Source organism: Lithobates pipiens, unplaced genomic scaffold, assembly GCF_037356315.1.
Source record: "Lithobates pipiens isolate NorthernLeopardFrog02 unplaced genomic scaffold, aLitPip1_a1.2 Scaffold_19, whole genome shotgun sequence".
NCBI classification, from domain to species: Eukaryota; Metazoa; Chordata; class Amphibia; order Anura; family Ranidae; genus Lithobates; species Lithobates pipiens.
Window position 1 is genome coordinate 405,159,398 of NW_027507764.1, and position 27,108 is coordinate 405,186,505.

General features: G+C 51.2%; 1 protein-coding gene across 7 annotated transcripts in view; it reads left to right on the forward strand.

Annotated features, from left to right (window-relative positions):
* The window catches only part of PIEZO2 (piezo type mechanosensitive ion channel component 2), a 503,501-nt gene that overhangs the window by 325,060 nt on the left and 151,333 nt on the right, over nucleotides 1–27,108 (forward strand). For all 7 annotated transcript variants that reach the window (XM_077492436.1, XM_077492435.1, XM_077492439.1 and 4 more), the window contains exon 7: nucleotides 60–273. In XM_077492436.1, the coding sequence (XP_077348562.1) occupies nucleotides 60–273 (214 nt within the window). The remainder of the gene's footprint in view (nucleotides 1–59; nucleotides 274–27,108) is intronic.

Genomic DNA, 27,108 nt, shown 5'->3' on the forward strand with positions numbered 1-27,108 from the left:
TGTAACTCCACTAAATATTAATGTAATCTTTGACCTTTCTCTCTTTTTTTTTCTTACAGGCATGATGTTGCCTTCTTTAACCTCAGCTGTGTATTTCTTTGTATTTTTGGGGTTATGCACATGGTGGTCCTGTTGCCGAGTATTTGATCCGCTGATATTCAGCTGTCTATGTGTATTAATGGCCATATTCAGTGCAGGGCACTTGATTGGACTGTATCTTTACCAGTTGCAGTTTTTTCAGGAGATAATTCCACCCAATGATTTTTATGCCAGGTAAGTTAAACGCATTATTGAGTATTGTTGTTTCTTGATGTTGCACTATACAGACTCCATTCTGGTATCAATTACCAAACAGATCATGAATCTTAAACACTTGTAAAATGTGTAATTAATTTAACTGCATACTTTACTGCACTGCTAATTTTATTAGCTGAATAAAAATAGCTGCTGAGAAACCCAGCTAGGAAATTGTAAAAAATAAATAACATTTTGGACAAATAGGTAAGAGAGTCTCTGTGGATGCAGAGATGCAAGCAAATTAAACTTTGTGAAAATTCTGATTTTTCCTGTAGAAGTCAAGCTTGATCTCACTCTTTCCACCTGTCTATTAGTCCTTCCATATGTTAGATGCCCTCACTGACCAAAAAGGAGTGGTGGGAGACAAGAGAGAGCCATGCCCAAGGTTAACATTTATGGTAAAAGATGTTTTATCTACTCTCCACTCTGTTCAGTCTACTTGGATTGTGTCAGGAACCATGAATCAGACTGAGACAGAAAATCCAGTAAAAATTACACCTTTAATGTAATGGTAAAAATGGTACAGGTCAATAAATGTAGTCAAAATATAAGCCAGGAATCAGAAGACAAAATGGGTAGTCAGACAGGCCGGTAATCAGGAAACCAGAAAGCCATGTAGTTGGAGGCAGAAGAACAGGATCAGGAACCAGAAGGGACATCAGTCAGGCAAAGTCTTTTACAGGAACACAGCAGAGACACTACAGATATGTTGACCAGGCGAAGGCACAAAAGGAATGAACAAGGCAGTTTAAATAGCCAGAAGGGGCTGGCTGTAGGTGGGACTGACAAGTTTGTAATGATAACCAGATGAGCCACTGTGGAAACAATGAGTGCTGACAATTAACTGACAGCTGAGCAACCTGAGCACCAAGAAGAGAGCTGCTAAAAGCCCAACCCTGACAGAATTTCTGAAGTTATATGTTTTTTCTATTGGCTGACCCAAATCATAAAGACTAGCAGCTATTGAATTCCAGAGGGTTGTGTCATGAGAAAGGAAGCAAAAAAAAGGGTTAACAACAGTGTTTAGCTGAGAGTGATTCAATGTGGGGGATAAACTAAAGGGGTTGAGAACATCACACAATACATTTTGTGAATATTTACATCCAATCAAGAAGAGAAAATGTCTGTTTACTTAAAGTGTTACTAAACCCACAACAGTAAAATCAGTCTGTATAAGCAGTATAGCATGCTTGTTATACTTACTGTGGAACCTAAGGGGTTAATCCTTTGCATTGTGTATAAAGGCTGTTTTATCCAGTCTCTCTGATCCTCCTCTTCTTTCACTTCTTTCATTGTCTCCAAAAAATACCCTTATTTTTACAGAACCAGGGGATGGGCTGCACATGCTAAGTTTGGTGTGTATTGCTAGAGAGGTTTTTTTTTGTCTTGGGAGAGAGCATGTGATCAGCACAGGACTGTTCAGACAGAGGATCTGTCAGGAGTCCGGTGGAGGCCAATGTGCTGAGAGAGTGCAACCCTGAAGGTAAAACAGGGAATGCAGTGTCCAGAAAAGCATGGTTTGCCAGTGGCCTTGGTTGAAGGCTTGATCACTGTGGGGCAACTGGAACAAGCGAGATGCTCTGTATGGCAGGTGTGCTTGTGGAGACCCAGCAGCGGCAGGCAGTTGGGTGATCCAGAAGGAGTATCAGAAGCCAGGCCAGGGGTCATACACAGCAAGATCAGTCAATAGCAGGCTTGGAGTTCAGGCAGTAATACAGGAACAAGCCGGGGTCGGTAATTGGTAAGACAGGCAGAAGCAGAGTCGTTGAGCCAACCCAGTATCAAAAAGTGGAGCAGGCAGAAACAGATCAGGACACAAACCAGGGGTCAAACTGGGAAGACAGGATAAGCGGGTAGTGGAAGCCGAGTCGGTAACGGGAAGTCTAAGATCAGAATGCAGGAGCGCAAGGAACATGGGGGAGCAGGTTTATATAGGCCAGGAGGCAGCATCGCGTATCTGCGTACGCCCGTTAGCGATGTCGCGCATCAGCGCAAGCCCATTAGCGTCATCGCTCATCTGTGTATGCCCATTTGGACAGCTGTGCATCTGCGTACGCCAATATGCACAGGAGCGTGCCGGATGTGGACATGATGGGTGTTGGCAAGATGGCCAGTTCTTTGGTCATTTCCCTGACAGGATCAGGGGAGATTGAAAACTCCTGCTTCAAGCTTTACTAGGAACTGATACAAGTCACCAGGCTGCTATATACTGCTGATGAGAAAGGGTATTCATCTGTTTATATTTACTAAAATAATTGCATTTCCACGTTCTGTGTTCTGTGGCAGACCAGACATAGTGAATGCAGGTTCTGGGTTTAGTAACACTTTAAGTCATGTAAACATTACAGAATAATTGAAGTGAATATTCACACAATGTATTTTAATTTAAATTCACATCTCATTTAGTAAATTAGCCCCAATGTTTAACATTTTTTTTGCTCAGACTGTGGACTGCAGGGAAGTGGCATTTTCAAATGCATGGACAGTGAAGGGAAGTGATGGGCTTATGAAGCCAAAAGGGCAGGAATGGGAGGAACATGGGAGGAGAACCCCGAGCTGCTGCATAGAGCCAGAAGGGTGGAAGAGGGAGGAAAGTGAGAGGGGGAAGAAAAACACAGAATACATAGCTGAGCCATTAGCCTTCAGCTTGCAGACTGCCAGTAACAGGGAATTTAATGTTACTATTGGAGACAGGGAGTGAGACAAGAAAATACAAAGCAGCTAAAGCAAAATAGCTGCACTGTAAATATAAGAACCGAGTATTACATCAGGTGAAAGACTTAAATATACATCGATAAAATATTACGCCAAAATAAAAGGAAAAAAGGAATTGACAGGATTGTATTGAGGCACAGATCTGGGGAAGGGTACAGAAACATTTCTGCAACATTGAAGATCCCAATGAGCACAGTGCCCTCCATCTTCCATAAATGGAAGACATTTGGAACCACCAGAACTCTTCCTAGAGTGGGCCACCTGGCCAAGCTGAATGATTGGGGGAGAAGGTCCTTAGTGGGGAGGTGACTAAGAACCACTCTGACAGAGCTCCAGCTTTTCTCTGTGGAGAAAAAAGAACCTTCAAGAAGAACAACCATCTCTGCAGCACTCCATTAAACAGGCCTGTATGGTAAAGTGCCCAGATGGAAGCCACCCCTCAGTAAAAGACACATGATAGCCCACCAGGAGCTGATGAAATAAGGATTGAACTCTTTGGCCTAAATGGCAAGCGTCATATCTTGCCATTTAGGCCATCTTGAAACCAGGTACCACTCATCCCCAGGCAAATACTTTCCCTGCAGTGAAGCATGGTGGTGAGATGTTTTTCAGCGGCAGGAACTGGGAGACTAGTCAGTAGGGATGAGCCGAACACCCCCCAGGTTCGGTTCGCACCAGAACTTTCGAACGGACCCCAAATTTGTACGAACGTTAGAACCCCATTGAAGTCTATGGGACTCGAACGTTCGAAAATGAAAAGTGCTAATTTTAACGGCTAATATGCAAGATACTATCCTAAAAAGGGTTTGGGGACATGGCTTCTGCCCCAGGGGACATGGGTCAATGCAAAAAAAAGTTTTAAAAATGGCCGTTTTGGCGGGAGCACTGATTTTAATGACGATTAAAGTGAAAAAAAAGTGAAATATTCCTTTAAATATCGTGCCTGGGGGGTGTCTATAGTATGCCTGTGAAGTGCCACGTGTTTCCCGTGTTTAGAACAGTCCCTGCACAAAATGACATTTAACGGAAATAACGTCATTTTAAACTGCTTGCGGTTTTAATGTTATATCTGGTTCCTGCAATATGGTTGAAAATCATTGAGCAAAAGGGCATGGGTAGCCCTCCCTGCCCATTACCAGCCCCTTTGGGTCTTGTACGGATATTAAGGGGAACCCCGTACCCATTTTTAAAAAAGGAGATGCGTGTGGCCCCCAGGCCCTATATACTCAGAACAGCAGTATACAGGCGGAGCAAACAAGACAGGGACTGTGTAGATTTGTTGTGTTAAGTTGAATCTGTTTGTAATTTTCAACTGGTACATTTTTAAAGTGTAGCTCCAGTCAAAAAACGATTTTTAAGCTTTTTGGAAAACATAGGGAAGGGTTATCACCCCTGTATAATTTGTTTTGCCGTCCAACTTTTTTCATCTTACTTGCTGTTGTCTCCTTCCGTTTGCAGTAGTAGATGTTTGTAAGTTGGATGTTTGAAAGTAGGGCCTGCCCTATATGCTCTGCAGAAATGGCGGAACAAGGTGTTGGTGTTGCCACAACATTGTAAGCCCTCAAAGTGACTCTTGGTGGGCGCTGGAGCGCCCTGCTGTGAACGATTATATCAAGAATTGTAATTACATGCCATTGTTGAACAGTGGTAGAAAAATTGACCTTTGGTGGTTGTGGTGCTGGTGCCACAACACTATAAGTCCTCAAAGTTACTCTGGGTAGGCACAGGAACAGGCCCTCCTGTGAAATATTATATCAAGAATTGTAATTACATGTCCCTGTTAAACAGGGGCAGAAAAATTGGGACTTAGGCACTGGTGCTGGTGGCACGACACTGCAAGCTCTCCCATATACTCTAGTTGTAGTGCAGGAATGAGCCCTGCTGCAAAACATTGCATAAGAAATTGTAATTAAACGCCCATGTTAAACAGGGGCAGAAAAATTGGGCTGGTGGCATCACCCAGAACCAAAAATGTTCTTCCAACATATCAGCGGAGGAGGAAGAGGATAGACAATCAACATAACAGGACAGTTACTCAGCATCAGCATAGGCTTGAAGGGATGTGATATTTCTAAAAAAATTATTCATTTACATCAGCTTCAGGTGCATGGTAGCTGTGGGTGATCCAAGACTGATTCATCTTGATGAAGGTCAGTCGATCAACTGTGATCGGTAACAAAGCCACCAGCAGCACTGAAGGTGCGTTCCGAAAGAACGCTGGATGCAGGACAGGCCAGTAGCTCAATTGCATACTGTGCAAGCTCTGGCCAGTGATCCATCCTCAAGACCCAGTAAGCCAGAGGATTTTCGGTGGGAAAGGTGTCCAAGTCTGACCTTGCCCCTAGGTATTCCTGCACCATGTAAATCAAACGCTGCCGATGGTTGCTGGAACCGATCATACCTTGGGGCTGCGGACTAAAAAATTGCCTGAAAGCATCGGTCAGATGGCCACCTTCTCCACCGCTTCTTCTGACCGATGCCTCAGCAACACGTTGTCCAGGACCAGGAGTTTGTAACCTCCCAGTCTCTGGAAACGCGTTGCACAGACCTTTCTGCAAGGCCTCCCGGAGATGTCTCATCCTCTGCTCCCTCTGCGACGGCAAGGTAAGGTCGGCAACCTTACCCTTGTACCGTGGATTAAGGAGAGTGGCCAGCCAGTAATGGTCCCTCTCCTTGATCCGAAGAATACAAGGATCCTTCCGCAGGCTTTGCAGGATCAGGGAGGCCATGCAACATAGGTTAGCTGAGGCATTCGTTCCGGAGTCCTCTGGGTCACTAAGGACAACATGATCCGCAGCTACCTCCTCCCAGCCACGTACAAGTCCACGGGTTTCTTGGGACTGTAAATCATCCATACAAGACTGCTGCTGATGCTGAGTGCCAGCCTCCACCTCCATGCTGACACAATCATCCTCCTCCTCCTCATCCTCTGAACACTGTCTGGATAAAGGGGGCCTTGAGAGGCAAGGAAGTCCTCCTCTTCCTGCCTCTGTTCTGCCTCAAGTGCCCTGTCCATTATTCCACGCAGCGTATGCTCCAAGAGGTGGACAAGAGGTACAGTGTCACTGATGCATGCACTGTCACTGCTCACCATCCTTGTGGCCTCCTCAAACGGTGACAGGACAGTGCATGCATCTCTGACCATGCCCCACTGGCGTGGTGAGAAAAAACCGAGCTCCCCTGACCCTGTCCTGGTGCCGTAGTCACACAGGTACTCATTGATGGCCCTCTGCTGCATGTGCAGCCGCTGCAGCATGGCCAATGTTGAGTTCCACCTGGTGGGCATGTCACATATAAGGCGGTTCTTGGGCAGGTTCAACTCCTTTTGGAGCTCAGCCAGCCGAGCACAGGCATTAAATGATCGGCGGAAATGCACACAGACTTTCCTGGCCTGCTTCAGGACATCCTGTAAGCCCGGGTACCTGCCCAAGAACCGCTGCACCACCAGGTTAAGGACGTGAGCTACACAGGAAACATGGGTCAGTTGTCCCTGTCGGAGGGCGGAGAGGAGGTTGGTGCCATTGTCGCAAACCACCATTCCTGGCTTAAGCTGGCGTGGCGTCAACCACCTCTCGGCCTGCCCCTGCAGAGCTGATAAAACATCCGCCCCAGTGTGGCTCCTGTCCCCCAAACAAACCAGCGCAAGCACGGCATGGCATCGTTTTGCCTGCGTACTTGCGTAGCCCCTGGAACGCCTACGGAGCACCGCTGGTTCTGAGGACAGAGCACTGGAAGAGGCCATGGAGGAAGAAGAAGAGGAGGGGGTGGAGGAGAGAGGTGTGTCACAACCAATAGTAGCATTTTGGAGGCTTGGTGTCGGAACAACCTCCAACACTACTGCACCTTGTCCTGCATCCTTCCCAGCTGCCAGAAGAGTGACCCAATGGGCCGTCAAAGACAGGTAACGTCCCTGTCCATGCCTGCTGGACCACGAGTCAGCTGTAATATGCACCTTACCGCTGACCGACCTGTCCAGCGAGGCAAGGACATTGCCTTCCACATGCTGGTAGAGAGCCAGAATCGCCTTCCGTGAGAAAAAGTGGCGTTTGGGGACCTGCCACTGAGGAACCGCACATTGTACAAACTCACGGAAGGGGGCCGAGTCTACCAACTGAAAAGGCAGAAGTGGAAGTGCTAGCAATTTAGCCAAGCTAGCATTCAACCGCTGGGCATGTGGATGGCTGGGAGTGAACTTCTTTCCGGTCCAGCAGCTGGGGCAGGGACATTTGCCTGCTATAATTGGACGTGGGTGTACTGCTAGCAGAGTGCCCAGAAGCACTTGGCTGTGACACACCTAATTGTACACCTTCATTCCTCTCAGAGCAGGTTTCAGAGAGGACTGAAGGTCTAGTGGGGTTGGAGATCCCAGCTGATGAGGAGCAAGGAGAGGTCCGCTTTGTTCTTTGGTGTGGGTCTTTGAGGTACGCTTGCCAACGAGCTGCATGGCAGGTCAACATATGTCTGGTCAAGCATGTGGTGCCCAAGCGGCTGATGTTTTGGCCACGCGAGATACGCTTGAGACATATGTTGCAAATAGCAGCGGTGCGATCTGATGCACTCGTCTCAAAAAAGGCCCACACCAAAGAACTTTTAGAATAACGCGCAGAGGCAGCGCCCTGCACAGGCGGAGCTCTGCGGTGTGATTCAGTCGGTGTGCTGCCCCTAAGCTGGCCCCCGGAGGGCATCATGCCTCGTTGGACATGTGCCTCCTCCTCCACCTCCTCATCTCTCCTACCAGGCACCCACATGGAGTCAGTGCCCTCATCATCCCCTCCCTCCATCGCTGGAGCAAACCTGGCAGTATGCTGCAGCTTGTCGAACATGACTGCCAGATTGCTGTCCTTCTTGAGCATCCCCTCTCTCTGCATTCACGCTACTTCCTTCCTGAGTATCATCATCAGAGCCTACAAAACACTGGACATCCTCCTGGAGCATGTACCCAACACTGTGCTCAAAGAGTTCAGGAGACTCCTCAGGAGGACGTGGTGGGTCTAGGGAAGGAGTCACTGATGATGACATTGAGAGGAGGGAAGACGATGCGTTGGCAGCTGCTTTGCTAGTATCCTGAGCCTGGGTGAGAGAGGATGAGGAGGATGAAGAGGGCTTGGTCATCCACTCTACCAAGTCGTTGGCATGTTGCGGCTCAACATGTCCAGCTGCCGGAAAGAAGGACAAGCATGTCCCATGGCCACGTGCTGATGATGACGATGCACCGCATCCACGACCAGCACTGTTGTCTCTAGACACAGAGCCTGCTTGCCCTCTTTTATTGGCTCGCGCCTGTCTGCCTCTCCTTGCTGGCCTTCCAGACATGGTAATGGCCTGAAGGGAGTTGGTAAAACCAGCAATTGGGTAGTGTATATTGTGCTGGAGGCACACACAACTTCCACTAACTCCTGCAGATGGCAGATGGCTCAAATAGAGAAGAGCTATGTAGGTGGATATAGCGGTGTATACTGGGTTCAGAGCACGCCGAGACAGCCCGCACAATCTCCTAACACTGACTGCAAGCTCTATTTAAAACAAGCAATATAGTTAGCTATATAGGTGGAAATTTTTATTAAAATAAAACTGCTACTGATTTACATAATCAAGAACTTAAGAAAGACTCATACTTGAGCAAAAAAGAACAAAAGAACAACTTGTACAAATGCTTTTAGATAGACAGGATCTATTCAAACTGCCCATATCGCCCATATCGGATGACCCTTAGTCCCATGATCATCTGGACTAATAAAAAAAAAAAAAAAAAAAAAACCTATTCAAACAATTTCCAATCATTATTCTAACTATGTACATTTATATTACATACCCCCTATAGGCAGGAACGTAACGAAACTGACGGTGCATACCATGTTTTTAAAATTAAGTTGCCCAAAAGCTAAAAAAAGGGGGTGAAAGGATAGACAGACCTCCACCTAAGGAAAAGAAGGGGGAGATCATCAAGGTGGCCGGAAAGAGAACCCTCTCCACAACCTAGCACACCTTTCCCTACCCATTCTTTCCCCCTCAAGAAACCTCACCTTACCCAATTCCCGAACGATATCACCCGCCACCTCATGCATGGGCAGGAACTTGCCCCTAGTGGACACTAAACACCGAGCGTGCCAAGTGTAGTAAAGGCATATGACACTAACTAAATACAGTGATGATAACACAAAACCCCTCCGGGCTCTGAAGTCACCGTACACCCTCTCAGGATAGGCAAGGGCCTGGAGACGGGGATAGCCAATGGCATCTCCAACCTCCCCCAGAACCCCCAAGTTGAAGGGGCACTCGACCAAAAAGTGGTCCATGGTCTCTAGCACCCCACCACACTCAGGGCGAGGACAGCCTCTGTCCTCTGGGCTCCGGTACTTCAAGTTCGATCTCACATAGAGTCGTCCGTGGAACGCCCTCCATGCGAGATCCCAGAACTTGGCAGGAATTCTCTTGGAATTCAGGAGGGCTAGTCCCTCCCTGAGAACCCTGTCTGGACAGTCCCTTAAGGCTAGTGGTCTCAAAACGTCCGAAGCCATGACCCTCTGGTACAGCTCACGCCGGCCCAGGGAGCCTACCTCTAAGGCCGTTATCCTCCACCGCCTTAGTACCTTCAGGGCGGTTGGGACATAGGCGGGGAGGTACCCGTGGGACCTCCGAAGGTCACCCGGGCGACCGCCCCCCTCCCACCTGCTCAGGAACACCAGGAACCAATTCTTACATGAACGTTCCCACAGAGAGGGCTCGTCCACAAAAATGGATTGCAGATTGAACTTCAGGAACACCACAGTAAAGAAAACCGTGGGGTTGATCATGTCCAAACCGCCCTCCCCTCTCCGTCGATACGTGACCTCCCTTTTTATCAGGTTCAGTCTGTTTCCCCACAAAAGCAGAAAAAACAGACCGCAGACCCGCGCATAGAGTGACTCTGGCAACAGACATGCGTAGCTGACATAGAGGAACTCAGGAAGCAAATAGGTTTTAACCAGGCTCACCCTTTCCCTCAACGACAGCTTCCAGCCTTTCCAGGCGTTGACTTTCTGGGTGGCACTTACCAACCTGCGCTCCCAATTTAGCTTGGGATAATCACCCTGGCCGAAATAAATGCCTAAGATCTTAACTTCTGGTCGGGGCGGGGGAAAAACGTCCGGGAGGGCAAACTGCTCACCCTCCCTTCCCAACCAGAGAGCTTCACTCTTGTCCCAGTTGACCAACGAACCAGACGCCTCGGAGTAGCCTCCAATCTGTGTTTCCACAAAATGGGCCTCCTCTCGGCTAGCCACCACCACCGAGACGTCGTCCGCGTAGGCCACCACCTTCACCGCCTTATCCGGGCCACTGCCGGGCTCCATCAGGACCCCCCTCAGCTGCCCACAGTCTAGCCTTCTTACGAAGGGGTCGACTGCAAAGACATAGAGCAGGGGACTCAGCGGACAGCCCTGCCTAACACCAGAGTCCACCGGAAAGGTAGGACCCACCCAACCATTGACCAGAGGGAAGCTCTCGGCCCCTCTGTACAAAGTCCTGAGCCAATCAATAAATCGATCAGGCAGGCCGTATCTACCCAGGAGAAGCCAGAGGTACTCGTGGTCTACCCGATCAAAAGCTTTCGCTTGATCTAATGCCAGCAGATACCGCCCATCACCCGTTGCCCTGCACCTCTCCACAGCCTCCCGGACGTTAAGGACTGCACTAAAGGTGCTACGGCCGGGAACTGTGCAGTGCTGGGAGGCAGACAGCAGCTTGCCCGCAACAGCAGACATACGTGTAAACAAAATCTTTGCCAGAATCTTTCTATCCGTGGAGAGAAGGGCGATAGGACGCCAATTCTCAACCACGGACGGATCCTTCCCCTTGGACAGAAGGATCAAGGCCGACCTTCTCATCGAGGGAGGGAGCAGGCCAGATGCCAAACACTCACTGAACACCTCCCTCAGAGGAGGAGCCAAAAGGCTCTTAAAGGCTTTATAAAATTCTGCCGTGAACCCATCAGGCCCCGGCGACTTCTTTAGAGACAACGAGTCAATAGCCTGCTCAATTTCGGCCACTGAGATCTCTTCCACCAAGGAGTCTAGGGGGTCAGACCCCACCTCAAGTGGAGTCCCGTCAAGAAATTCCTTGGCTCTCCTCAGATCCAATGGCTTCTTCCGAAGGATGTCTGAAAAATGGGCTCTGATGATCCCCAGGATGCCTGGCTTGGACCTTACCAGGGAACCCGAGGGATCTCTCAGTCCATGTATGACCTTCCCACTCACCGCGTCCCCACAGCTTTTGTAGGGATCTGGGTTGGTGAACTTCCCGTAATCCCTCTCCAGCACCAGGGAGGCGAGACGGTCATACTGACACTCCTTCATCTGGAGCTTCAGATCCGAGATCTGGTCCTGAGGGCCACCATCAGAAACCAAGCGATCTAGCTGCCTGCGTAACTTCTGGTAGGCCTGATACCGGGATGCTGCCCGACGGCCCGAGACTTCCCGGAAGAAGCCCTCCGACCTCTTCTTCACCACTTCCCACCATTCCTGGCGGGAGCAGCCGCTCTCAAGGAGCGAGGCTTGTTCTAAAAAGAAGTCCTCATAGGCCGATCTGATTTCAGGGTCCTCAAGTAGCGACCCGTTTAGTCGCCACAGGCCCCTCCCTTTCTGAGGGGTGTCCGCCACATTCAGAGTGACCGACACCATACGGTGATCAGAGAACTCAACCGCATGCAGCGCAGGAGCTGCAAAGGACGAGTCCCCCTTCAAAAAAAACCTATCTAACCTACTCCTACAACTACCTCTGGAATATGTGAAACCAGTGAGGTTGGGGAAGTGGCGAACGTGCACATCCACCAACCCAGCTTCCCTCACTATTCTATTCAAAAAGATACTATCATATCCCAGAGGGCCTGAGGTGCCTGCCCGGTCCTTTGACCTGGTGACCATGTTAAAGTCACCACCAAAGACCACCTGCTGGGATGTAAACAGGTATGGTTTCAGCAGCGTGAGAAGGTCCTTCCTCCCCCTCTGGGACTGAGGTCCATAAAAATTGATAAGGCGGAGGGATTCCCCTCTCACGACTGCGTCCACAATCAAACACCTACCGATTTCCAATTCAATCACTCGTCGACAAGCCACCGAACCGGTCTTAAAAAGGACCGCAACACCACTGCAGGGCTCAGCCGCAAGAGACCAGAGGGAGGGCCCATGTCTCCACTCCCTCTTCGCTAGGTGCATCTCTGCCACAGATGCCAGCCAGGTCTCTTGCAAAAACAAAATGTCGGCTTCAACCCGGCCGAGAAAATCAAAGGCTGAAAATCTAGCCGCCGCAGAACGCACACTTGCGACATTAATGGTCGCAAGGCGTATTGGAGCGGGTACCGCCATCCTTAGTGATTGAATTTTACGTTCCTCTCTATTTTACATTTCTAAAAAATCAATCCTCCTCGGAGTCCGAGGAGGAAAGGATCCCGTATCTGTTCCATAGGGCCAGTGAGGAGCCCCCCCCTGCCCCTGAACTCGTACTGGGCTGGGGGTCCTCACCACCCTCCTTCCCCGAAACCTTCCTCTTCCTCTTCTTTTTAGTTTTCTTCTCCCATTCCACTTTGGGAGGTTCCCTCCCACTCTCTTCATCGGACCTCCCACTGGACATCTCCTTAATCCTCTTATTAACCCCCTTACCGGCCCCTGAGATGTCCATCGGGGTCACCCCTCCTGCACTAGCCTGCCGACCACTCACGACCACCGAAGAGGCCGGAGGGGGCATTAGTATAGCCGCCTGATCCAGGGGTGGATGCGGTTTACCCGCAGATTTAATTACTGAAGGGAGGGGGGGGGGAGGGGGCAAAGGAGAAGAAGGGGAAGCTGGGAGGGGGGAGACCAGGGGGGGGAGAGGGGAAGGGGGGGGAGCAGGGGAAAGGGAGGAGGACGGGGGGGAAACAGGGGGAGGGGGGGGAGGGTGATTTTTGGGCGAGGGCTTTTTCGCCTTGGCCGGCTTCCCAGGTGTTTTTGTTACCGTTGCCCCATCTGACACAGGGTCAGACGGGGCCGGAGAACTCGCCGGCTCCCTAACTACGCCAGTTCCTGTCCTTGATCCGCGCCTGGGGGGTCTGACCCTTTGAGGGAGGGGGGAACCCTCCCTCTGTGACCCTGAGGGGTTGGGATCCCCACTTCGTCTAGGGACCCCCTCACCCTCCGGGCCTGGGGCACCCCCCTCAGCCTGGCGCCCCCTGAACGCCTTGGGGCACCGACTAAAGGGGTGTCCCATTTCCCCACAGAGGTTGCAGACAATAAGCCTGCAACCCTCAGGTGAATGGCCGAAACCATTGCACCTCACACAGCGGGGCATTGTGCAGTCCGCACTGAGGTGCGCGGGACTGCCGCATTTGAAACAGCGACGGGGCTGTCCAGGGTAGAAGACCAGGATCCGGTCTCTACCTATAAAGGCGCTGCCAGGTACATGCGCCACGGTATTATTGTGGCGCTTGAGCCGGATCCTGACCAACCACGCACCTGTCCAGACCCCGCGCTCATCCAAACTTTTCCTCAGCCCTGTCTGGAGCTGCCCGTACCGCGCCAGCCAGGTCGCGATGTCCTCAGGTGGGAGGGACTCGTTCCTGACCAGTACAGTCACATTCTTTATCTCCTCCTGCCTCGAAAGAGGTATCACCCGGAAACTTTTCCACGGATCTGACTTCCTGACGAGCTCGTACAGTGTCAGGAAAAGCTCCATGGAGACCAAGGAGACGAAACTCACATCAAACTCCTTCGAGTTTGTGGGGTGTATGACTGCAAATAAGTCCGAAACTTTAAAGCGCAGCCCCAGCAGATAGTCGATGACCTGACCCCTGCTGGGACATGCAGACGTCCCTTCCCACCTGAGCTGCACCACATTCCGTCTGCGCCTCTCAGGGCCCCCCGTACCCCTCGTCCAGGCCTGCGCACCCTGGGGCTGATCCCCAGGGGGAGCCCGGAAATTCTGGGCGCCAAACTGGCCGTACAGGGGACCCAGGGGGACAGAGGAACCTGCCACCTGTGCAAACGAACGCCCAGCCTTCAGGGCACCTAAGAGGTTTGCCTCCTCCTGTGTGCCCAAGATGAAAACTGGGTCTGTGGGGGAAGGGCCAGACCCCTGACGGACCGGACTCCCTGGCTCAGTACCTCTACCCACCGCATCCCCACCAACCGGCATCTCACTCCTTACCACGGGGGAAGGAGCAGTACCCCCTACACCCATATGATCCTGGGGGGGAGCCACCTCCATTTCTTCAGGACCCCGCTCCTGTGACCCCTCTAAACCCCGTATGAAATCCAGGGCCGAGCACTCGCTCCTCAAATCCCCCATCGGGGACTCACCCCAGCATACTTGTCCTGCTGGAAGAAAATCCCCAGAGGACGCTAAAGCTGTTTTTTCCAGGGAGGTCTCCGATACCAACGCCTCCTCTCCCCCAACGAGCGACACCAACGGCCCCCCTGGCTGAATTCCCGGTGTCCCCACTTCTGTTTTAGGCCCTCCCGGGACTTCCGGGGTCACCACTGACATCACTTCCGGCTCCCGGAAGTCGATGAGGTCACTTCCTGTCTCGTCACCCGGAACAGGAAGTGATGCACCCGCCCCCATCCCACCACTCCTCCCAGTGTCAGCAGAGGATGCTTGTCCACAATGTCTATCCAAGACTGCACATGTGTCCGTTCCCATCAGCACCTCCCCCTCTCTCCATGCGGCCGCGGCGGGGGCCGCCATTATGGCCGGTTTTCCTCGCACCGCTATGGGTCTGGCGGGAATTGTTGGGGTCACCGGGGGGGCCCCGGAGGGGGGTCGGACTGCACTATCCGCTGGGGACCTCTGACCATTGGCCTTCACTGGCCCCTCCGACGGCTCTCTGGTGAGGACCACCATCAGTTTCTTGTGACTTGCGATTCCACCGGAGCTTTTACGTGCTTCATCGGGTACCCTACCCGGATCCTCCTGGACTGCGGCCATAGGCATGGCAGGTGTTAACACAGAAACCCGGGGACCCTCCGCACTGACAGCTCCGGGGGTCATACATTCCTGACCGGCCATGGATTGGTCGTCTCCAAAAAATGTTGCTTCCACTGGGGTCTGTTGTACTGCTACATCAGGTGAGAGTTTCAGGGGGGACTTCAGGGGGGCATTTCCTCGTCTCACCGCCTGGGTTCCTTCCTGGCTGGTCTTTAGAAGTTCTTTCTTCACGTCTGCCAAAAAACTTCGCTCACCCTTTCCACGCTCGCAGAGACCGCCCAGCAGCCGCCAGAGGTCCCTGCATTCAAGCTTCAGGCCGTCTATGGTCTCCCTATATTCACCACGCTTGCTGCTGGCTGAGCGGTCCCTGCGATTTCGTAGGTCGGCCAGTCGCTCTGATCGCTGTGCATAAGTCGCCACGGCCTTCTGTATAAGGGTTTTTACCCTCTCTCTCCTTTTCTGGAGCTTGCTTGGGCCCTCTCCCGGCTGGGCCCAGGTCCAGTCCATTAACTCAGATTGTGTGACCAAGAACAATTTCTCCTCCCTGGAGAGGTCTCTCACCCCAGGGGGGATTGTCTGAGACCCAGGCCGGGAAAGAGGCCCCGAGCCTGGGCTGGCCGACGCCATAAGGCCGGATGTCCAAAACAGCCGTGGTTCTCCACAGAGCTCTTCCACACACGTCTGCTCTCCTGGAAAGCCTCTCCTGGTGTGTGCTGGGTTCAGGGCACGCAGACAGCACGCTCAATCTCCTAACACTGACTGCAAGCTCTATTTAAAACAAGCAAGATAGTTAGCTATATAGGTGGATATAGCGGTGTATACTGGGTTCAGAGCATGCAGACAGCACGCTCAATCTCCTAACACTGACTGCAAGCTCTATTTAAAACAAGCAAGATAGTTAGCTATATAGGTGGAAATTTTTATTAAAATAAAACTGCTACTGATTTACATAATCAAGAACTTAAGAAAGACTCATACTTGAGCAAAAAGAACAAAAGAACAACTTGTACAAATGCTTTTAGATAGACAGGATCTATTCAAACTGCCCATATCGCCCATATCGGATGACCCTTAGTCCCATGATCATCTGGACTAATAAAAAAAAAAATAAAAAAAAAATAAAAAAAAAAACCTATCCAAACAATTTCCAATCATTATTCTAACTATGTACATTTATATTACATACCCCCTATAGGCAGGAACGTAACGAAACTGACGGTGCATACCATGTTTTTAAAATTAAGTTGCCCAAAAGCTAAAAAAAGGGGGTGAAAGGATAGACAGACCTCCACCTAAGGAAAAGAAGGGGGAGATCATCAAGGTGGCCGGAAAGAGAACCCTCTCCACAACCTAGCACACCTTTCCCTACCCATTCTTTCCCCCTCAAGAAACCTCACCTTACCCAATTCCCGAACGATATCACCCGCCACCTCATGCATGGGCAGGAACTTGCCCCTAGTGGACACTAAACACCGAGCGTGCCAAGTGTAGTAAAGGCATATGACACTAACTAAATACAGTGATGATAACACAAAACCCCTCCGGGCTCTGAAGTCACCGTACACCCTCTCAGGATAGGCAAGGGCCTGGAGACGGGGATAGCCAATGGCATCTCCAACCTCCCCCAGAACCCCCAAGTTGAAGGGGCACTCGACCAAAAAGTGGTCCATGGTCTCTAGCACCCCACCACACTCAGGGCGAGGACAGCCTCTGTCCTCTGGGCTCCGGTACTTCAAGTTCGATCTCACATAGAGTCGTCCGTGGAACGCCCTCCATGCGAGATCCCAGAACTTGGCAGGAATTCTCTTGGAATTCAGGAGGGCTAGTCCCTCCCTGAGAACCCTGTCTGGACAGTCCCTTAAGGCTAGTGGTCTCAAAACGTCCGAAGCCATGACCCTCTGGTACAGCTCACGCCGGCCCAGGGAGCCTACCTCTAAGGCCGTTATCCTCCACCGCCTTAGTACCTTCAGGGCGGTTGGGACATAGGCGGGGAGGTACCCGTGGGACCTCCGAAGGTCACCCGGGCGACCGCCCCCCTCCCACCTGCTCAGGAACACCAGGAACCAATTCTTACATGAACGTTCCCACAGAGAGGGCTCGTCCACAAAAATGGATTGCAGATTGAACTTCAGGAACACCACAGTAAAGAAAACCGTGGGGTTGATCATGTCCAAACCGCCCTCCCCTCTCCGTCGATACGTGACCTCCCTTTTTATCAGGTTCAGTCTGTTTCCCCACAAAAGCAGAAAAAACAGACCGCAGACCCGCGCATAGAGTGACTCTGGCAACAGACATGCGTAGCTGACATAGAGGAACTCAGGAAGCAAATAGGTTTTAACCAGGCTCACCCTTTCCCTCAACGACAGCTTCCAGCCTTTCCAGGCGTTGACTTTCTGGGTGGCACTTACCAACCTGCGCTCCCAATTTAGCTTGGGATAATCACCCTGGCCGAAATAAATGCCTAAGATCTTAACTTCTGGTCGGGGCGGGGGAAAAACGTCCGGGAGGGCAAACTGCTCACCCTCCCTTCCCAACCAGAGAGCTTCACTCTTGTCCCAGTTGACCAACGAACCAGACGCCTCGGAGTAGCCTCCAATCTGTGTTTCCACAAAATGGGCCTCCTCTCGGCTAGCCACCACCACCGAGACGTCGTCCGCGTAGGCCACCACCTTCACCGCCTTATCCGGGCCACTGCCGGGCTCCATCAGGACCCCCCTCAGCTGCCCACAGTCTAGCCTTCTTACGAAGGGGTCGACTGCAAAGACATAGAGCAGGGGACTCAGCGGACAGCCCTGCCTAACACCAGAGTCCACCGGAAAGGTAGGACCCACCCAACCATTGACCAGAGGGAAGCTCTCGGCCCCTCTGTACAAAGTCCTGAGCCAATCAATAAATCGATCAGGCAGGCCGTATCTACCCAGGAGAAGCCAGAGGTACTCGTGGTCTACCCGATCAAAAGCTTTCGCTTGATCTAATACCAGCAGATACCGCCCATCACCCGTTGCCCTGCACCTCTCCACAGCCTCCCGGACGTTAAGGACTGCACTAAAGGTGCTACGGCCGGGAACTGTGCAGTGCTGGGAGGCAGACAGCAGCTTGCCCGCAACAGCAGACATACGCGTAAACAAAATCTTTGCCAGAATCTTTCTATCCGTGGAGAGAAGGGCGATAGGACGCCAATTCTCAACCACGGACGGATCCTTCCCCTTGGACAGAAGGATCAAGGCCGACCTTCTCATCGAGGAAGGGAGCAGGCCAGATGCCAAACACTCACTGAACACCTCCCTCAGAGGAGGAGCCAAAAGGCTCTTAAAGGCTTTATAAAATTCTGCCGTGAACCCATCAGGCCCCGGCGACTTCTTTAGAGACAACGAGTCAATAGCCTGCTCAATTTCGGCCACTGAGATCTCTTCCACCAAGGAGTCTAGGGGGTCAGACCCCACCTCAAGTGGAGTCCCGTCAAGAAATTCCTTGGCTCTCCTCAGATCCAATGGCTTCTTCCGAAGGATGTCTGAAAAATGGGCTCTGATGATCCCCAGGATGCCTGGCTTGGACCTTACCAGGGAACCCGAGGGATCTCTCAGTCCATGTATGACCTTCCCACTCACCGCGTCCCCACAGCTTTTGTAGGGATCTGGGTTGGTGAACTTCCCGTAATCCCTCTCCAGCACCAGGGAGGCGAGACGGTCATACTGACACTCCTTCATCTGGAGCTTCAGATCCGAGATCTGGTCCTGAGGGCCACCATCAGAAACCAAGCGATCTAGCTGCCTGCGTAACTTCTGGTAGGCCTGATACCGGGATGCTGCCCGACGGCCCGAGACTTCCCGGAAGAAGCCCTCCGACCTCTTCTTCACCACTTCCCACCATTCCTGGCGGGAGCAGCCGCTCTCAAGGAGCGAGGCTTGTTCTAAAAAGAAGTCCTCATAGGCCGATCTGATTTCAGGGTCCTCAAGTAGCGACCCGTTTAGTCGCCACAGGCCCCTCCCTTTCTGAGGGGTGTCCGCCACATTCAGAGTGACCGACACCATACGGTGATCAGAGAACTCAACCGCATGCAGCGCAGGAGCTGCAAAGGACGAGTCCCCCTTCAAAAAAAACCTATCTAACCTACTCCTACAACTACCTCTGGAATATGTGAAACCAGTGAGGTTGGGGAAGTGGCGAACGTGCACATCCACCAACCCAGCTTCCCTCACTATTCTATTCAAAAAGATACTATCATATCCCAGAGGGCCTGAGGTGCCTGCCCGGTCCTTTGACCTGGTGACCATGTTAAAGTCACCACCAAAGACCACCTGCTGGGATGTAAACAGGTATGGTTTCAGCAGCGTGAGAAGGTCCTTCCTCCCCCTCTGGGACTGAGGTCCATAAAAATTGATAAGGCGGAGGGATTCCCCTCTCACGACTGCGTCCACAATCAAACACCTACCGATTTCCAATTCAATCACTCGTCGACAAGCCACCGAACCGGTCTTAAAAAGGACCGCAACACCACTGCAGGGCTCAGCCGCAAGAGACCAGAGGGAGGGCCCATGTCTCCACTCCCTCTTCGCTAGGTGCATCTCTGCCACAGATGCCAGCCAGGTCTCTTGCAAAAACAAAATGTCGGCTTCAACCCGGCCGAGAAAATCAAAGGCTGAAAATCTAGCCGCCGCAGAACGCACACTTGCGACATTAATGGTCGCAAGGCGTATTGGAGCGGGTACCGCCATCCTTAGTGATTGAATTTTACGTTCCTCTCTATTTTACATTTCTAAAAAATCAATCCTCCTCGGAGTCCGAGGAGGAAAGGATCCCGTATCTGTTCCATAGGGCCAGTGAGGAGCCCCCCCCTGCCCCTGAACTCGTACTGGGCTGGGGGTCCTCACCACCCTCCTTCCCCGAAACCTTCCTCTTCCTCTTCTTTTTAGTTTTCTTCTCCCATTCCACTTTGGGAGGTTCCCTCCCACTCTCTTCATCGGACCTCCCACTGGACATCTCCTTAATCCTCTTATTAACCCCCTTACCGGCCCCTGAGATGTCCATCGGGGTCACCCCTCCTGCACTAGCCTGCCGACCACTCACGACCACCGAAGAGGCCGGAGGGGGCATTAGTATAGCCGCCTGATCCAGGGGTGGATGCGGTTTACCCGCAGATTTAATTACTGAAGGGAGGGGGGGGGGAGGGGGCAAAGGAGAAGAAGGGGAAGCTGGGAGGGGGGAGACCAGGGGGGGGAGAGGGGAAGGGGGGGGAGCAGGGGAAAGGGAGGAGGACGGGGGGGAAACAGGGGGAGGGGGGGAGGGTGATTTTTGGGCGAGGGCTTTTTCGCCTTGGCCGGCTTCCCAGGTGTTTTTGTTACCGTTGCCCCATCTGACACAGGGTCAGACGGGGCCGGAGAACTCGCCGGCTCCCTAACTACACCAGTTCCTGTCCTTGATCCGCGCCTGGGGGGTCTGACCCTTTGAGGGAGGGGGGAACCCTCCCTCTGTGACCCTGAGGGGTTGGGATCCCCACTTCGTCTAGGGACCCCCTCACCCTCCGGGCCTGGGGCACCCCCCTCAGCCTGGCGCCCCCTGAACGCCTTGGGGCACCGACTAAAGGGGTGTCCCATTTCCCCACAGAGGTTGCAGACAATAAGCCTGCAACCCTCAGGTGAATGGCCGAAACCATTGCACCTCACACAGCGGGGCATTGTGCAGTCCGCACTGAGGTGCGCGGGACTGCCGCATTTGAAACAGCGACGGGGCTGTCCAGGGTAGAAGACCAGGATCCGGTCTCTACCTATAAAGGCGCTGCCAGGTACATGCGCCACGGTATTATTGTGGCGCTTGAGCCGGATCCTGACCAACCACGCACCTGTCCAGACCCCGCGCTCATCCAAACTTTTCCTCAGCCCTGTCTGGAGCTGCCCGTACCGCGCCAGCCAGGTCGCGATGTCCTCAGGTGGGAGGGACTCGTTCCTGACCAGTACAGTCACATTCTTTATCTCCTCCTGCCTCGAAAGAGGTATCACCCGGAAACTTTTCCACGGATCTGACTTCCTGACGAGCTCGTACAGTGTCAGGAAAAGCTCCATGGAGACCAAGGAGACGAAACTCACATCAAACTCCTTCGAGTTTGTGGGGTGTATGACTGCAAATAAGTCCGAAACTTTAAAGCGCAGCCCCAGCAGATAGTCGATGACCTGACCCCTGCTGGGACATGCAGACGTCCCTTCCCACCTGAGCTGCACCACATTCCGTCTGCGCCTCTCAGGGCCCCCCGTACCCCTCGTCCAGGCCTGCGCACCCTGGGGCTGATCCCCAGGGGGAGCCCGGAAATTCTGGGCGCCAAACTGGCCGTACAGGGGACCCAGGGGGACAGAGGAACCTGCCACCTGTGCAAACGAGCGCCCAGCCTTCAGGGCACCTAAGAGGTTTGCCTCCTCCTGTGTGCCCAAGATGAAAACTGGGTCTGTGGGGGAAGGGCCAGACCCCTGACGGACCGGACTCCCTGGCTCAGTACCTCTACCCACCGCATCCCCACCAACCGGCATCTCACTCCTTACCACGGGGGAAGGAGCAGTACCCCCTACACCCATATGATCCTGGGGGGGAGCCACCTCCATTTCTTCAGGACCCCGCTCCTGTGACCCCTCCAAACCCCGTATGAAATCCAGGGCCGAGCACTCGCTCCTCAAATCCCCCATCGGGGACTCACCCCAGCATACTTGTCCTGCTGGAAGAAAATCCCCAGAGGACGCTAAAGCTGTTTTTTCCAGGGAGGTCTCCGATACCAACGCCTCCTCTCCCCCAACGAGCGACACCAACGGCCCCCCTGGCTGAATTCCCGGTGTCCCCACTTCTGTTTTAGGCCCTCCCGGGACTTCCGGGGTCACCACTGACATCACTTCCGGCTCCCGGAAGTCGATGAGGTCACTTCCTGTCTCGTCACCCGGAACAGGAAGTGATGCACCCGCCCCCATCCCACCACTCCTCCCAGTGTCAGCAGAGGATGCTTGTCCACAATGTCTATCCAAGACTGCACATGTGTCTGTTCCCATCAGCACCTCCCCCTCTCTCCATGCGGCCGCGGCGGGGGCCGCCATTATGGCCGGTTTTCCTCGCACCGCTATGGGTCTGGCGGGAATTGTTGGGGTCACCGGGGGGGCCCCGGAGGGGGGTCGGACTGCACTATCCGCTGGGGACCTCTGACCATTGGCCTTCACTGGCCCCTCCGACGGCTCTCTGGTGAGGACCACCATCAGTTTCTTGTGACTTGCGATTCCACCGGAGCTTTTACGTGCTTCATCGGGTACCCTACCCGGATCCTCCTGGACTGCGGCCATAGGCATGGCAGGTGTTAACACAGAAACCCGGGGACCCTCCGCACTGACAGCTCCGGGGGTCATACATTCCTGACCGGCCATGGATTGGTCGTCTCCAAAAAATGTTGCTTCCACTGGGGTCTGTTGTACTGCTACATCAGGTGAGAGTTTCAGGGGGGACTTCAGGGGGGCATTTCCTCGTCTCACCGCCTGGGTTCCTTCCTGGCTGGTCTTTAGAAGTTCTTTCTTCACGTCTGCCAAAAAACTTCGCTCACCCTTTCCACGCTCGCAGAGACCGCCCAGCAGCCGCCAGAGGTCCCTGCATTCAAGCTTCAGGCCGTCTATGGTCTCCCTATATTCACCACGCTTGCTGCTGGCTGAGCGGTCCCTGCGATTTCGTAGGTCGGCCAGTCGCTCTGATCGCTGTGCATAAGTCGCCACGGCCTTCTGTATAAGGGTTTTTACCCTCTCTCTCCTTTTCTGGAGCTTGCTTGGGCCCTCTCCCGGCTGGGCCCAGGTCCAGTCCATTAACTCAGATTGTGTGACCAAGAACAATTTCTCCTCCCTGGAGAGGTCTCTCACCCCAGGGGGGGTTGTCTGAGACCCAGGCCGGGAAAGAGGCCCCGAGCCTGGGCTGGCCGACGCCATAAGGCCGGATGTCCAAAACAGCCGTGGTTCTCCACAGAGCTCTTCCACACACGTCTGCTCTCCTGGAAAGCCTCTCCTGGTGTGTGCTGGGTTCAGGGCACGCAGACAGCACGCACAATCTTCTAACACTGACTGAAAGCTCTATTTAAAACAAGCAAGATAGTTAGCTATATAGGTGGATATAGCGGTGTATACTGGGTTCAGAGCATGCAGACAGCACGCTCAATCTCCTAACACTGGCTGCAAGCTCTATTTAAAACGAGCAAGATAGTTAGCTATATAGGTGAATATAGCAGTGTATACTGGGTTCAGAGCACGCAGACAGCACGCACATTCTCCTAACACTGACTGCAAGCTCTATTAAAAAAGAGAAATATAGCTAGCTATATAGGTGAATATAGCGGTGTATACTGCGGTCAGGGCACGCAGACAATAACCACTACAGAAGAGCAAGAATGAAAAATCGGCCGATAACGATCGGTGTATACTGTGTTGAAGGTACACAGAACACCCACTAACTGCTACAGACGCCAACACACTACACAAGGCCGCCGCGCTGGCGGCCTTATATAGTGTGGGGCGTGTACTACACAGCCTGAGCTATGATTGGCCACAGGCATCCTGCCTGTGGCCAATCATGGCTCTCCTCGCTGCCGGCGCTGTGATTGGCCAAGCATGCGGGGTCACAGTGCATGCTTGGCCAATCATGAGCCAGCAATGCACTGCGGCATTGCAGTGCATTGTGGGCCGTGAGCGCCACACGTATTTTGCGTGAACGGCCCATAACGTTCGGAATTTGCCGAACGGGCGAACAGCCGATGTTCGAGACGAACGTACGTTCGACTCGAACACGAAGCTCATCCCTACTAGTCAGGATTGAGGGAAAGATGAATGCAGCAATGTACAGAGACATCCTTGATGAAAACCTGCTCCAGAGTGCTCTGGAACTGGATAACATAGAAATGGCTATGGGTCAACTCTTTGAATGTCCTTGAGTGGCCCAGCTAGAGCCCAGACTGGAACACCTGATTGAACATCTCTGGAGAGATCTGAAAATGGCTGTGTACCGATGCTCTCCAACCAAACTGATGAAGCTTTAGAGGTTCTGCAAGGAAGAATGGGGAAAACTGCCCAAAAATAGGTGTGCCAAGCTTGTAGCATCATACTCAAAAAGACTTGAGGCTGTAATTGGTGCCAAAGCTGCTTTAACAAAGTATTGAGCAAAGGCTGTACTTATGTACATGTGATTTTTTCATTTTTTATTTTTATTAAATTTGCAAACATTTCAAACAAACATCTTTCACATTGTCATTATGGGATATTGTTTCTAGAATTTTTAGGAAAATAATGAATTTAATCCATTTTGGAATAAGGCTGTAACATAGCAAAATGTGGAAAAAGTGAATACTTTCCGGATGCACTGTATATGATAACAGAAGCTGGGATTTTTTTTACCAAAATTGAAAAATGTATAAGAACAGAAAAGAAACTGGGTGCTCACTAGAAAATAGTATTCGTCTCAAGTTCCTTATTAAGACCTCCTGGTGACGGTATTAAGAGGATAAATTCAAAAAAGGTTGACAGGGGGGAATTTGTTCTAAGACAAAAACCCGATGGCCATTGGTGGAGCAATCATGAGTGTATTTGAAATGACGGGGAACACTATGATCAGTGCTACCTCCTCAGTCTTCTGTGTTTACCAAAACATACCAAGACTATAGGAATAGTCCTGCTTATGTAGCGGAGACCGCAGGGACATAAGAAGCAGTATACAACAATATTCATGGAAAAGGAGAAGAAAGAACTGATGGAATACATTTTTCCTTTGTTACCAGTAAAACTGTTTGCGTGATCGACAAATTTACACATCTTGCACTTTAGTTTTTTACATTGAAACATCCCAACTATATTGAAGAAGGTAGCTAAAGGATGGGAGGAGGGCTTATTGCTGGACGGTAATTCTGCGTTGATCGAATTTACCACAAACGCCCCATATGTTCGGTTTGTTTTAGAACAAACGAGCACCCCGATGTTCGAGTCGAAACGCTTGCTCATTCCTAGCTCCCACTGATTCTGCATTATGGTGAGTTGAACTATTTCATTTTATATAACAATGTAATAATAGAAATGATGCGTTCAATCATCCTGACACCATAAGAACCATGGTACCAGGATGATTGAAGCGCTAACACCAGCCATTTCCCTGATAAATTGCCCATAAAAAAACTTATTTTCTGGCAGTGCCCCTCCCGAGACTAGACTCTGGTTCCGCCTATGTGGTATTGTCATTAAAATATTGAACAAAAGGTACAACTGAGGAGGGGGCCTGTCCCAGATAGCAATGGCCATTCCGCTAAAGAGGAGACCCACCACCCTATGTAACTTATCATTTTTAGAAAGCCAAGTTTTTAACGTGTTTCAATTTTGCCATGTCAGATACCTGCAAGTTGAAGGCATAGGCATACATTTTTTTTTTAAGCTTATTATTGGGTTATGTTATGTGGCCTTTTCATTTTCAAGTAGAATCTAGCTGTACTTATTTTTATAGCTGATTGTGAAGCAATTGCAACATTGATACACCATTCAATGTTTTTTTAAATTCAAACTTTGAAAGTACCTTCATTTTACCTAATATTGGTCTATTGCAGTCCCTGTACAGCTGGGCTGGAGTGTGAGAGAAAGAAGCAGCAAAAGGATCCAATCAGTTCATGCCCTGACAGCAAGCATGCTGATTGGAATTGACAGCAGAGTGACAGAGAGATGAGTTCATCACTGTGCTGCTCCTTCTTTCACTGCCAAATCACAGGCAGGGGTGGGTCCAGGATCCAGAATTTTTTTACACTGGGAGAAATCTCTGGATTGAAAGTGTATATTGCATCAAAACTGGTTTTGTTTTTGTTTTTTTCTCTTAACCACTTCACCCCCAGAAGGTTTTACCCCCTTCATGACCAAGCCATTTTTTGTGATACGGCACTGAGTTACTTTAACTGATAATTGCGTGGTCATGCGACACTGTACACAAATGAAATTGATGTCCTGTTTTTCCCACACATAGAGCTCTTTTGGTGGTATTTGATCACCTCTCCAGGTTTATTTTTTGTGCTGTGAACAAAAAAAGACCAAACATTTTGAAAAAAAAAACAATTGTCGAGATTGACACTACATCGGCGGCACCCACTGTACAGTGATCAGTGCTAAATAACATGCACTGTAACTGTACTAATAACACTGGCAGAGAAGGTTAACATCAGGGGTGACCAAAGGGTTAAGTGTGCTCCTATAGAGTACTTTCTAACCGTGGGGGTGGGGGGAATGCTGTGGCTGGAGGAAAAGAGAGATCCATGTTTTTACTTACCAGAAACACAAGATCTCCATCTTCCTCCCTCACAGAACGGCAGTCTGCCTTGTTTACATAGGCAGGCCGCCGCTCTGCCTCTCCTGTGAATACTCTGTGGGTCCCAGCAGCCATTGCGGCCACCATACCCGCAGATTGGCTCCCCCTGTGCCCCAGACCCACTGCACGAAATCACGTACCTGTACCGGATTTCATGCAGGAGGCCCACCCTGCCGCAGTATATTTGCATGGGGCAGTCCTTAAGCGGTTAATTGCCTATTTATCTTTAGCTTGTTATTTTTGTATGGAGTTCCGCTTTAATCATCTTAATGGTGATTGTTGAACACATGCTCCTCGAGTCCTCGCACAGTAAATCTCTGCAACTCTCGGCCTTGGTATAATTATCAGGATCAGTAAGTTCATGTCATTCGTACATCCGCTCCTTGTAATTCAGAATAATTTTAACAGACAAACATGCCGCATGTCTCTACTACAATGTCACTAATTAGCAGTGTCCTTTTTAATTTAGAACTTCTTTCCCGGTCTGAGGAGTCTAGGACAGAACAGTATTCTGCTAAAGGAGCCGGTTTGCTGATGAGGAGATTTTAATTAACGTGTGGTTTCATTTCGTTTTTGCTAAATTGAGTGAGCAAGCTTCATTCATCCTGTGATTTCACTTTCCATCAGCCACTAGTAATTTTAGAGGCTTAGAACTTCCTGGCTGTTGCTACTGTAATTCTTTGAAGCATGGATATTAATCACAAGAGAGTCTTTCATACACCAGTGTTTTTGCATGTGTTTTTCAGAATGTCAATACATACGCTTGAAATGTATACACTCTAGCCCTTTAAAACACGTACAGCTGACTGTTGGACTTCTTCTCCATTG